This window comes from Natrix helvetica (genome assembly GCF_964273705.1).
Source record: "Natrix helvetica genome assembly, chromosome: 1".
Lineage (NCBI taxonomy): Eukaryota > Metazoa > Chordata > Lepidosauria > Squamata > Natricidae > Natrix > Natrix helvetica.
This window is the reverse complement of record NC_138548.1, coordinates 216,794,033-216,807,292: the sequence shown is the minus strand read 5'-3', so window position 1 is coordinate 216,807,292 and position 13,260 is coordinate 216,794,033. Positions and strand designations below refer to the sequence as shown.

General features: G+C 41.0%; 1 protein-coding gene across 3 annotated transcripts in view; it reads left to right on the top strand.

Annotated features, from left to right (window-relative positions):
• Positions 1-13,260, top strand: part of AGAP2 (ArfGAP with GTPase domain, ankyrin repeat and PH domain 2) — a 191,445-nt gene that overhangs the window by 143,811 nt on the left and 34,374 nt on the right. For all 3 annotated transcript variants that reach the window (XM_081937625.1, XM_081937624.1, XM_081937623.1), the window contains exons 2-5: positions 6,259-6,317; positions 8,228-8,315; positions 9,040-9,125; positions 12,730-12,871. In XM_081937625.1, coding sequence (XP_081793751.1) covers positions 6,259-6,317; positions 8,228-8,315; positions 9,040-9,125; positions 12,730-12,871 — 375 coding nt within the window. The remainder of the gene's footprint in view (positions 1-6,258; positions 6,318-8,227; positions 8,316-9,039; positions 9,126-12,729; positions 12,872-13,260) is intronic.

Sequence of the window (13,260 nt, the reverse complement as noted above, 5' to 3'; positions counted from 1 at the left end):
TTTATAACAAGATCTAAGCAAAAATGTATTAGTAAAATTGATAAATCTTTTTCCCAGGTCTCGATTTACAATTTATATCCAAGTTGTTTTTACTAATTCAGATTATTATTTCATTATTATCATCATAATGAGTTATTAATTAACAAATAAACATTTTAAAGAAAACATTCTAAAAGTGTCTACAAAATCCTACTTATTAATCACCAAAGGTTAGCTAAATTTTGGATTATCAACCTTCATTATCAACCTGTGTCTTTCCAGTAAGAAAACAATCTTATCTCTTTAGCCAGTTGTTGTGTCAATTCTCTTATGAACTTCTTTATAAAGTTTTTTAAAACTTCTCTCCGCACTTTTTTGCTTGCAAGATCTCTCATATAGTCTCGTTGCCCTTGAACTGGTATTAAAATTAACATATCTTTGATTATCAGATGTCTTTATAAAACTGTTTCTCTTCTTAATTCCATCATCAAATCCATATCTTGACAGGAGGGGTAGAGCTCCAGATCATCAAGTGTATAATAATAATCAGGTTCATTTTTCCATGTTCCCTTCTTTCCACTTTCACTCATAGGTGCTCCATTATTAGGTTCATCTGTTATCTTATCTTTATCTTCTATGTCTTCACTCTCTTCTTTAATTTTTGAAGCTCCAGTCCCTTCATCTTTTATTGTGCCAAACAACAGTCTATCCAACTTCTTATCAAATCTCTCAAATCCGTCCAATATATTTAAAATTCCATCCCAAAAATCCTTGTAACTTAGGTTTTCTTCATCTGTATATAAATACATATTCCCCAGAAGAGAAGAAAAAGTTTTAAACCCACTGCCACTCTCGCCTTCAATGTCTCTTTTATGTATAAAAATATTTTTGTTTTAGATTTGCTTAAACATAAGATTCTTTTAATTTTTTCAAAAAAGTGAGGGTTCTATCTTTTCTTTTCCTTCCCTTCCCTTGTCCGAAATATTCCACAAAGACACCTGCAAGGGAACAGTCCATGTCCTTGAGACGTTATCAGTCTCTACAGATAAGCTGCAAACCCTCTAGTTACAATGTCAATAGAATCCAAGAAAATAGAGCAAATGATACATTATTTCAAAAAAAACCAAGTTCTGGCTTCCGAATGGCAGATTCAACTTTCTCTTATTTGTATCAGACTTAAATGTCTCTAAATGTCTTTAATAAAATTTAATAGACAGTAAGAGGAAGGATTATTAAAGTAAAAAAAGTTTTAAATCAACCAAAAAATAAAGTAGCAAAGAATAGGAGAAAAAATCAATTCATTCACTTAAGAGGAGAAACAGGAAGCGTTCCAATCACTTCAATCCACAAAACGTTGTTACATAGAAAAAGAGAAAAAAAAACTTTCTAAGGCAGTCCAATAAAGATAAATTTCGCTGCTTTATTCTTTTGCTTAAAGGACTAATTTATCTTAATAAACTAATTTTTAAAAAATTATTTGGGCAATCATTCTCAAAGAAAAAATCTCACCAGCTGGACTCACTTTCACTGCCTTCTTCCGCAACCGTCTCAGACTTTGTCAGCCTGGGGGCTGTCCGTTTACCGCCGGCTTGGAGAACTTCCCTTGGGTCGATCAGGGACTGCGGTGTCCCTGAGACCAGCAAGGATTTGTCTCTCTGTCACCATCTCTTCGAGAAGGTTTAGGTCCATATGGATCGTGCAGCAGGTAAAATAATCAATGGCGGTCTCGGACTTTCGAGACTGCACGTTGTGTCGTCGTGACGTCTGGCTCTCCACCCTAAATTAACCTCTTTGATTAGAGGGGGGGAACAATAATTACATTTATGGCTGACTGGAAAGCCCTTATAGATTTTTAACATAAAACAGGAGGAGGGGGGAATGCACATATGATTTTTGGGTTGGATGGGTTAGAAAAAATCTGGATAATAGAGTGAGTTCTCTTTTGTAATCATAGAGTAAGAGATAATTTTGTAATTGCACTTGTATTTGCTGCAAAGGAAATTGGAAGCTTTTTTCCTGTTACTTTTTACTCTTTCTTTCTGCAGTTTTTCCTTTTCTTTCTTTGCTGCTTTTACTTTTTATTAGTTTGTGTTGGTTCTTGGTAAAACTTTCAATGAGAAAACATTTTAACAAAATGAAGCAACATTAAAAATGGAAGACTATCAAGGGATTAAAATTGGGATTACCAAGTGGCACTGTTTGCTTTCAGAGGAAAAGCAACGTGGGTGGTAGAGCTGAAATCTTTACCAGTCAAAAAATGGTAGTGTACGGCTGTCACCAGATAAACAATTACGATCAAAAGTAAGCTTAATTGTCAGTCGGTGCCTGTATACATTCACTTTTCTCCAAACTTGTGGGCTCCCAGAGGTATTAGGCTCTCATAAACTGTAGCCAATAAGATCAATGGTACTGATGGCTAGGAATAATGAAAGTACAAATCCATAATCTACAGATCATCAAGTGTAGGAAAATTGCATTAAGGAAGGGTGTAGATCAGAGGTGGGTTGCTACCGGTTCAGCCCGGTACGATTGAACTGGTAGTGGAATTCAGGCCTGGATCGCAGAACTGGCAGCAACCCAGGTCTGCCACACCCCTGAACCAGTTCCCTTGCCGATGCTGGGCGCCACCATTTTGTTTTTTTAGTGACTGCATGTGTGCAGTTCACTGTAAGTTGTTCTGAGTATGCACAAAGAACAATTTACACTGAACAGTGTGCACACGTGCAGCATGCATCTGGCATGCATGCAGGTTGCGAACCAGTAGTAAGACCAGCAGCAACCCACCCCTGGTGTGGATGTATGTTATATTCAGAAGAAGCGAGAGCCTTCAACTTGGGTGCAGAATTACATTCCGTCATATCCTTTTTCAAAGTTGAGTCACCTTGGAGTCAAGCTTGACTCTTGCTGAACTACATAGATGCAGTGTCCTTGGTAAACATGGAAGCAGTTTGCCATTGCCTTATTTCAGGGTGTTGTTTTGACTTCTAACTTTAGCTCACAGCCCTGGATGGCTCCATCCAGGTACTAACCAGAGTCAACCCTGCTTGGCTTTCTAGATCAGCCAAGATCAACAAGGTACACAACCTAATTGGGCTTTCCCTTTACTGCCCCCCCCCCCAAATAATTTGGTGGGTCAATAAGGTAGTAAAAGGAAAAAGGCACTTTTGTTGCTGTTATTGGTTTTGAAAAGGGACACTTGACCTGCCAGTGGGTGTCAAGGAGATAGGTCAGATTTGCAGGGGGTTACATTGCTTCTGAATAAGTAGTAAGTGATGCCCTTTGGGGTTCTGTAGCAAAAGACTAGCAGGGTCTGCACTCCTTGTCCCCTTTTCTCTTTGGTTACCTTGGTGATATGCAGGGAGCTGTTGCTAAGCAACAGTTTCAAGTTAACACACAGGGAGAGCAAGAAAAGGCTTTAGCTGTGTTTTTGTGTATGGCCGTCTGCATTTACCTTGATGCTCAGATGCACAAGGTAAGAGCAGTTCTGTCAGAGAACCTTAAAACCAGGATTCAAATATAGGGAAACCGAAGGAGAAGAAAGCTTTCACTATTTTTTCCACTCCAGTATGTAAGGACATACTTTGTTTTAAAGGGGAAGAATCGGTTCATATATTACAAATTGTACTAATATTCCCTACAAGCCGTAATGTTTTGAATGTGTGCTGGTTTGTAGTCATTTCTATTATCATAGCAACTTCCCACGCCCCCTCCCCCCCCCTAATCCTGGTTTTAAGGTTGTTGGTTTGTCAGTGTAGGTCCCTCACAAACTTTCACATGTCCAATGTAACAGTAACCAAACCCTTCTTCACAGGAGACCACAGACAATAGCCAACCATTTTAATGGCAGAAATAACTCGTTAGAAGCAATATTTTGTATAAAGAGGACAGGGCTGGAATAAGGTTTCAGTTTGATTCAAGCCATTCAGTGAACTCATACTTGTCTTGGCCTTAATCCAAATCCACCATGTTACCTCAGAAATTTGGAAAGTATTGGATATATGGTCGATGTATTTGGGTTTATAGTAAGAGATTTCCTTTGCTTGACAGTTCACCTTCTTTCTGGTCAGGCTTGCTTTCAACTTCTCCTGATTCAGGTCTCATATTGAAGTTAATTTTTAGGATGGATATGATTGCAAGTCAATTTAGTGCCAATCTTACCGTTTCCTTTTGTAATTTAGGCATTCAGTACATTCTCATGAGAATTCACATAGCACCCTTGGACAAACATGAATCACAGTCCGGTTCTGCTGTTCTCATTTCTCCAACACAATAGCAATAGCCTTTAGACTTATATACCGCTTCTCAGTGCTTTACAGCCCTCTCTAAGCAGTTTACAGAGTCAGCCTATTGTCCCCAACAACAATCTGGATCCTCATTTTACCAGCTTCGGAAGGAGGGAAGGCTGAGTCAATCTTGAGCGGTCAGAATCAAACTGTCGAACTGCTGGCAGCTGGCAGTCAGCAGAATTAGCCTGCAGTACTGCATTCTAACCACTGCGCCACCACAGTTCAATCATTAATATACTGTCCCGTATGCTTATTTTTCAGGCATTTCAAGTGGTCTTCTCGATTCCAAGCATGCTCAAAACCTTGACACATTAATGTTTAGAAATAAGGACAGCACGGTCTGAAAATAAATACAAATGACCACTTAGCCCAGAGTGCACATAACTACAACTGACAGAATGATGGCAAGAATGATAATTGGTTTCAAAAATGGCTGGGAAGTGAACTTCAATGACCTCAGTGGCTGCAGTAGACTCTTCAAAGTGTATTTTGCATACAGAGAACTCTGCAGGTGGCAGGGTGAGGCTGGTCTACTACTTCCATTGCTGGGCATCTTACATGAATATGCAAATAGCAGAGCCATGTTACACAGATGTTTCTATGAGTCTGGAAAAGAGCATGGATGCACACAAGCATCCATGGTTACATGATGGATATTTTGCTCATTGGTTCATGTATTTTAAATCTATAAAGTCTGCTGCCCTCCAGATGTTCTAAACGCTATCATTTCTACATCTTTTACAATTAGCCCCATTGGCTATGGCTAATAGAATTTGACGTCTGAATTATCTGAATCAAATTGCTTACCTTGACAGACGAGAAAACATAAATCTACATGTTCGGTGCTGATAGGCAGACCAATGTCTGCATGCTTTTTTCCCTTCATTCTGTTACTAATATCCAAGAAGAGTGATATTGGAAGAAGAAAATTCTGTTTGGAAGCCCACTTTGTCTGACTTGCAATACTTCTGCAGATTTGTTTTAGTGAGGAAAAGGTTTATGTATGCTCAGAGACTTCCTCTTCAAGATTTAACAATTTAAGGGACATAAATGTAGTGCTAAGATCTAGTTAATTTTAGACATTTATCTGGTTTGTTCCCCCTTCTATGTATGGCAACATTTCTCTTTGATTTGCTTATATATCTATGGCCTCTTTATATCTCCTCATACCATCTCTGTCAGTATTGGCAAAGATCTTTCCTTCCACCCCCCAAGTAACTGAATGCTTTAGAAATTGGGTAAAGCTAAACCTTGGCCACCAACAATGAAGTAATCGCTCAGACTTGTTTCTCAGCAGCTTTTCCAAGGTATCAACACAAACACCTGCCTGTAGTTTCACTTTGTGCATCCCCTGCCACTCAAACCTCTTCTTGAGAGGACACTTTATGCCCTGTTGAGTGCATCCTTTTTCTCTGACACTTGTCCCAAAAACACTGGAAGGGGGTTGCGCACCCAGTCGCAGCTGCCCTTCCTGTTCTTCCTGGTCGGGTGAAAGTAGCACAAAGAAACGACTGTTGTGCGTGGGAGAGCTGAAGGTTTGAGTGAGTTGTGCTTGCAGAGCAGCTGATGGGACATGAGGAGAAGGACCCCATTGCTGTGTTTCTCTTTAGCATTCCTGCCATCGCACTGAGCCCACAATCAAGTATTTGGTCCTGAATTTCCTGTCTGCTAAGGGGGCTGAAAATGAGGATCTCGTAAAGATGTTATTTCACTCTGTGTGGAGATCAAGAGGGAATGGCTTGTCTCGTTGGGTGGGTGTTGATGGGAACGTAGTGTCCCAAGTCTGAACTGCGAGCCAACATAGTTCAAATTAAAATTGTGTTTTACGGTGATTGGGATCTTGCTGTGTGAGTGCTGACTATTTGCTTGAAGCTTCTTCTACCTGCAGTGTGGGAACAGCCACAGATGCCTCACACAGCTGTTGCAGGAACTGTAGAATTATACTTAACTATTTATTATTAATCTTTTTCTTCCTTTCTTTTTTTCCTTTTAGAGGCTGTGGCAAATAGCCAAGAATGGACACTTAGCCGCTCTATACCTGAGCTACGCTTGGTAAGTTTGTTCCCCTTTGTTTCTAGGTTTTATCTGACTCATGGCGCCACATGTTTATTCCTTAAATTGCAGCTCTTCAGGACAAGAATCTGTCCTCTGAGGCTTTTGTAAATGACCAGTCAATTTGATGGAGTTAATTCAGAGATAGGACTACGTGACTCTTTTAGAAGTTGACCTACAACTTCCAGAAGACCTAGCCAACAAGAGCAATAGTGAGGACTGCTGGGAGTTGTATTTCAACAAGCATCTAGTGAGCTACAGATTCTCCAAAATTGGCTAAGGAAGTGACACATCTCTCGATTATGTATCCAACTTTGTCTCTATCGTTATCATCTATCTGTCTACCATGAATATTCTCTAATATTACATAAATGCTGTCCTAATACTGATGTTAATACAAGTTGTCCTCAGCTTATACCATTCGTTTAGTGACTGTTCAAAGTTATACATAGCAGCACTGAAAAAAGTGACCTTCGACTGTTTTTCACATGACTTGCAGCCTCCCCATGGTCACATGATGAAAATTTGGATGCTTGGCAACTGGCATGTATTTATGATGGTTGCAATATCCCAGGGTCATGTGATCACCTTTTGTGAACTTCTGACAAGCAAAGTTAATGGGGAAGCCAGATTCACTTAACAACCCTATTACTAACTTAACAACCGCAGTGATTCACTTAACAACTGTGACAAGGAAGGTCGTAAAATCACTCACTTAATTAACTGTCTTGCTTAGCAATGGAAAATTTGAGCTCCATTGTGGTCGTAAATTGAGGACTACCTATAATTAAGTCTCAAGTAATTGATACATAATAGTGCTTTTGGAGGTGGTTTGACCTCGGGAAAGAGTGATGGAATGGGTGGGCAGATGAATGAGTAGCAAGCATTGCTTCATCGTTAGACCTTTCTGTTCCCTGGGCTGCTGCTTATTAAAAAGCAAAGGATTGAAGAATAGGATCTTTCCAGATTTGATTACAAACTGATTCAATCCTAGATTCACGTGAGGATTGAAACATAGACTTCCAACAGTTTTCCACAAATATCCTTGGCTCCCACAGCTTATTAAAATACGCTTTACAATGCATTTTGGTAATGGGAATACTGTGAATATCAATAACAAATAACAGCCAGTTTGATCTAGTGCATGGGTGTCCAAACTTGAGAACTTTAAGACTTGTGGACTTCAACTCCCAGAATTCCCTAGCCAGCATGGCTGGCTGGGGAATTCTGGGAGTTGAAGTCCACAAGTCTTAAAGTTCCCAAGTTTGGACACCCCTGATCTACTGGTTTAGGCACCAAGATAGAAACCAGAAAACGTTTGAGTTTTAATCCTGCCTTAACGTAAATGCTGGCTGGGTAAGTTTGTGCCAATCACTCTGTCTGCACTTACCTCAGCTCAAAAGGTGGTTGTTGTGGGGAAAACAGGAAGAGGAAGGAGTATGAGATATGTTCACCACCTTGAGTTATTTATAAAAACAATAAAGGCAGAATTAAAAATATCGAATCTAACAACAATACTGACCAGAATTTTTTTTTTTAAATGCATCTCCTCTTCAGGGGATCCTATCAGAAGGGGAGTTATCACTCTTGAGAATCGCAGACTTGGTGATGAACCATTATTTGGGGGTGAAGAGTAAAGTACCTGGGTAGTGAGGACAACAGATCCTAAAGCATCTTGCTTTCACCTCACACCACCCATTGGAATGACAGACCGCAGCTCCTGTCGCTCCCAGCCAGCATATAGCTTAGAGGCCCTACCCACATTGGTTAGCAATTGGATAGAAGTTGTCCTCCAATGAGTCAATGGAGAGCATCAAAGTTGAGGGGGGGAAATGCTGTCTTAACTGCTCCAGAAAGCCAAGGACGATGAGTTTCACCCTGAAATGACTTGTGCTCTTCAACCTCCACAGGGCGTCCTTGGGACCATCAAGAGTGGCAAATCAGCCCTGGTTCACCGCTACTTGACCGGATCCTACTTGGGCCTCGAACCTGCAGAAGGTGAGCTGCCTCCCTCCCCAAACTGAAGCATCTTCTCTGTGGCCATGCCTTCATTCGGCCCTTTGGGGTTTTTCGTTTCCTCACAAAGCTGAAACACTGGAAAGCCCAAAGGGGACAGAAGGGGTGTGTGAATGGAGAAAAAACAATTTATTGTATTTAGATATGTAATGTGAAAAATTATAGAAAGCCTGCAGGACTTCTGGAATCTTTCCCACTTACTTAATAGCGGTAGAACTCTCAGTCACATGACTGGGAGGGAGGAGGGCTTGGAATAGTTCCATAGAGATAGATGCTCCCGGGGATTTTTAATTTTTTCCCCCCCTTCACATCCTTTGCCTGATTCTGGCCCAATTTTTAACTTAATCTTTCTTTTGCTGACTTTTCCCCTTTGTTCAGGTTTGGTTCCATTCTGTTCTTTTGGGGAGAGTATTTCTGCTGGCAGGCAAGCAGGCACATAGAGTTCTGAATCTCTTTACATGGTTTCCTCCAAATATTTCATTAGGTTGGAAAGAATAAAAAGGGGGACAGACAACTTCCTTTTCACCCTCTGCCATAATCGCTCAGAGAGGTTGACTTGGGATAATTTATATCAGCCCACCCTTTCCTGTTTGGGGGCAGGGGGGCAGAGAGAGTGGGATTGGGGAGGGAGCTATATGCAAGGAAAGAGTTGATATAAATCTTATAAATCGATTCACGCATAAATATTTTGCCTTCTATTTTTCAGGGGGCCAATTCAAGAAAGAGGTCGTAGTGGATGGGCAGAGCCATCTTTTGCTGATTCGAGAGGAAGCTGGGCCACCAGATGCTAAGGTACAACTCCCTCGTAGGCCCAAATCTTGCAGTAGGCCGAGACCTAGAGCACTTTAGCTATATGTGAACAATTATAGTTGATCCTGCTTTAAATGCCAGGAGGACATGATTTATGGAACAAGCTTGTTTTTCTGTAGTAATGTTTCCCCTCATCCAGGGACCGAGGGACTGTAATTCTGAAGATAGGAAATAGATTTAGTTTTGAAATGTACAGCTATGCTGGCCAGGCTAGAATTTGCATACTTAGCCCTGGGTCGCCCCATGAGCTATTTCTGAAGCAAATGTGGTCCTTTAGCTGGCTGGTAGTTAACACAATCTTCCCCATGTACTGTCTCTCACGGCGCCTAAGCTATCATCCCCTGTGTAAGGGGAAGGCTCTTTTCAAGCCAAGTTGTCATGGAGGGAAAACTGTTGCATGCAGAAAGGTCACAGAAATAGATTGATATCTGTCCTCACCTTTAAAAAAATATTCCCCCATTCCAGCAGTTATCGTTTAAAAAAACAAACGAATACCATGTAAAGTTTTTATAATTTTTTTTATAAAAGGAATTTTCAGTCGTACTTATGATACACATTTCACTTGCAAATTTGAATGAAATACAGGTAGTCCTTGACTTACAACCATTCATTTAGTGACCATTCAAAGTTACAATGGCGGGGGGGGGGGAATGACTGACAGGTTTTCACATTTACGACCGTTACAGCATCCCTGTGGTCACGTGATCAAAATTTGGCCATTTGGCAAAGGCAGTGGGGGAAGCCAGATTCACTTAACTATAAATCTGGCCTTAGATTCTGCCTCAGTTTAACTTCCCAATAAGCAACCGAGCTGGAAGATCATTTAAAAGCAGTTCATTGGGGTACCCTGATAAAGTGGGATCTCTCTATGAAAAAGGAGAAAGAACCTTGAGCCCCATCCTACATTCCTTTATATAATTAATACAACAAAGAAAAATGAAAGTTTGGACAAGATAAGAGTAACCCCCACTTTGCACAGTAAATCAACCACAAAGCTTGTTTGAATTAAGATAATCAGATATCAATTGACACTTAGAAATGTCTTCTTACCAGAAGATAGTATCCAGCCATCCTTCTGTAAATTCAGTTTTCAGTTTAGGAAAGTTAAAAGGTATCTTATCAATCCATACAACCATAGGATAAAGGTTTTCCTACATTCCAATTTTGTAATGAGCCTAAACATAGAAAATAAGTCAAATTAATAGACAAAATAATTGTGTTACTTAACAAATTACTAAATCCATGTCATGTGTCCCTCAATAATCACTTAACAACTGCAGTGTTTCACTTAATGGCAAAAAAAGTGCTGTAAAATGGATGTGATTCACTTAACAATGGTCTTGCTTAACGAGATAAATTTTGGACTTCATTTTGTTCGTAAGTCGAGGACTACCTGCATTTAATTACCATAATCTGGAAGTCACAGTGCAGTGCTATGGGCACCACAGAATCTTTCAAGTCTTAGAATGAAACCACAACCTCCCTGAATTCTTAGATTAGAATTAATTCCAAATAATTACAATGGCTAAACATCTCACAAAATCATTACATCTTCTAGGGTAGGTAATGGAACCTGAATCTGAAAAGGTGTCTGTGAAGTGACCACTCACAATTTCTATTCAGGACCAGTGCTATTCTTAGAGAATGAAGAAGCAACCTTAGGCCATCAGTGCTGGGATATAGCGAGGTCTAAAGAAGATAGCATTCTGTATGCCACACAGTTTGCCTTAACCAGAAACAAATTTCCTGGTACCTTCCAGATGTTTTGGACTACAAGCCTCACAATACTTTGCCATTAGCCATAGTGGCTGAGGTTGATAGACATTGGAATCTGAAACATCTGAAGTTTGTTTACTGCTGCCCTAAATTAATTTCTTTGGAGATATCTCCACTCTGCATGCATGGAGACCTCTAGATATATGCAGACTCGTTTGAATTTCCCCTCCTTCAAAAAGAGGAAAAATTGTGGAATGATTTATAGATCTCCACATGTGACCTTTCATGGAAGCCCATCAATTGCTTGCAGAATCCTAGGTCTGTGAAACACACACTTTGGAAAACTCTGGTCGACATCATAGCTTATCTTCTCTTTGCCAAACAAAGCATTTTGTTGGGATAATCTGGAGGTGTTGGGGGCCATGGGCTGAAGTGTCTGGTGCAGGAGGACATGTACATTCACTCCTCCACCCTACAGATGAGCCCAGTAACTGTCTGCCTGTGTCTTTCAGGCAGCTGTTCTTTTTCTCAGCTTGCTTACGATAGTCTGGGAAAGGCTCAAATTATTCATAGATGGAAGAATCTGGAAATTAGAGCCCACTTGAAATCCTGGCAGTTCTAATGAAAAGGCCACCCCATGTTTAGCTTGCATTGAAAACAAGCTCTTCCCGTTTCAAGAGAAATTCTGTGGACCCCATCAAACTTGATGGGAGCAGCCATGTCTACCATTCAGCTGTCTGGCTCATTCATGTAAAAAGAAAAGATGGTAGAAGTGTGTCTGGTTTTCTTTCCAAAGGAGGGTGTGGGTGAGGGGAGCTCATTTATCACCCCAACTCTTATTAATCAGCCTGGCTAGGAGCACAGTGTCTTGGGCAACTGCACGTAAGGAGGAAAGAAAAAAGAAAGGTCTCAAACTTCTTACCACACACACTCCCTTTTGATTTAAAATTGGACATCTCCTCTCCAGCTTATGGATAAACAAGCATGTCAGTATAAAACCATGATGGCGAACGCATGGCACATGTTCCAGAGGTGGCACGCAGAGCCCTCTCTGTGGGCACGCGTGCTGTCGCCAGCTGCTCTTCTGGAGGCCGTTCTTCAAGCCTTTTTCAGGCTGTTTTTTGGGCCATTTTCAGGCCGTTTTTCAGGCTGTCGAAAAATGGCCCTAAAAACAGCCTGAAAGCAGCCAAAAAAACCGGGCTGAAAACGGGCCGAAAAACAGCCCGAAAATGGCCTAAAAATGCCCCCAAAGTAGGCATGCCAGCTGGTCTTCATGTTTCCAGCACTCCAGTGCACACACATGCCCGTGCTTTCTGGTTTGGGCATTCGGTGCCGAAATGGTTCACCATCACTGGTATATAAATAATCAGTGTGATTTAACTCCATGCAGCACTAATTGTGGGAATCAAGAGATAAAAGTTTCAGAAACAGAAGAAATAGCCAGTTTGCTCCTAGTGGTTAAGGCACTAGGCTAGAAAACAGGCAACTGTGAGTTCTAGTCCTGCCTTAGAGCGGGACTAAGGTGACTGGGAGAGTAAGATAGCTGGGAGACTTTGAGTTAGTCATTCTCTCTTAGTTCGAATCACCTGACAGGGTTGTTGTTATGGGGAAAATAGGAAGAGGAAGGAGTAGTAGGTATGTTCACTGCCTTCAGTTGTTTATAAAAATAATAATAAAGGCAGAGTTAAAATAAATGAATGCTTGGCTTGATGTAAAGTTCTCAAATCTTTAATAATCTCTCTGTTTGGGCAGAGTTTGGAGCCAGTCTCATTCTCCCAGTCCCAGACCTATTCTGAGTGTGGAATAAAGGCAGTCTAAAGGGAACTGCCTGGTACTGATCTTTCCCCCTTGCTTTTCTTTCCCCTTACAGTTCGCCAATTGGGCAGATGCCGTCATTTTTGTCTTCAGTCTGGAGAACGAGGCCAGTTTCCAAGAGCTGACTCAGTTCTACGGGCTCCTCACCAACTACCGTGCTGTTTCCGACATGGCTCTTGCCCTGGTGGGCACTCAGGGTGAGTGGGGGGAGAGGGCGCCTTCAGGAAGTGCACTCTAAGGGTTTCAGAAGATGTTGAAGTGAAGGCAGCATAGCAGAGTCCTAAGGGCTACCGAGAGTTGTTTAAATGAAACAGAGTCAAATCTCTAGGTAAAGAGTTTCTGTGGCCTTGGCCTTGGCCTTGGCCTTGGCCTTTATTCATTACTAAGTCAATTGTTCTCCCTTTGGCTCTTTACTGATGGTTTGGGTTCCAAAAAGAGTGGATGGTTTTTCCATCTATTCAGCACATACCTTTATGGAACAGCTATGGACTTCTGATCTGCGTGAAGAGCAGTGAAAATGGATCCCAGATACTACCTGGAATTAATGCAAATTATTTATATAAATAAATATACATAATAAGATATT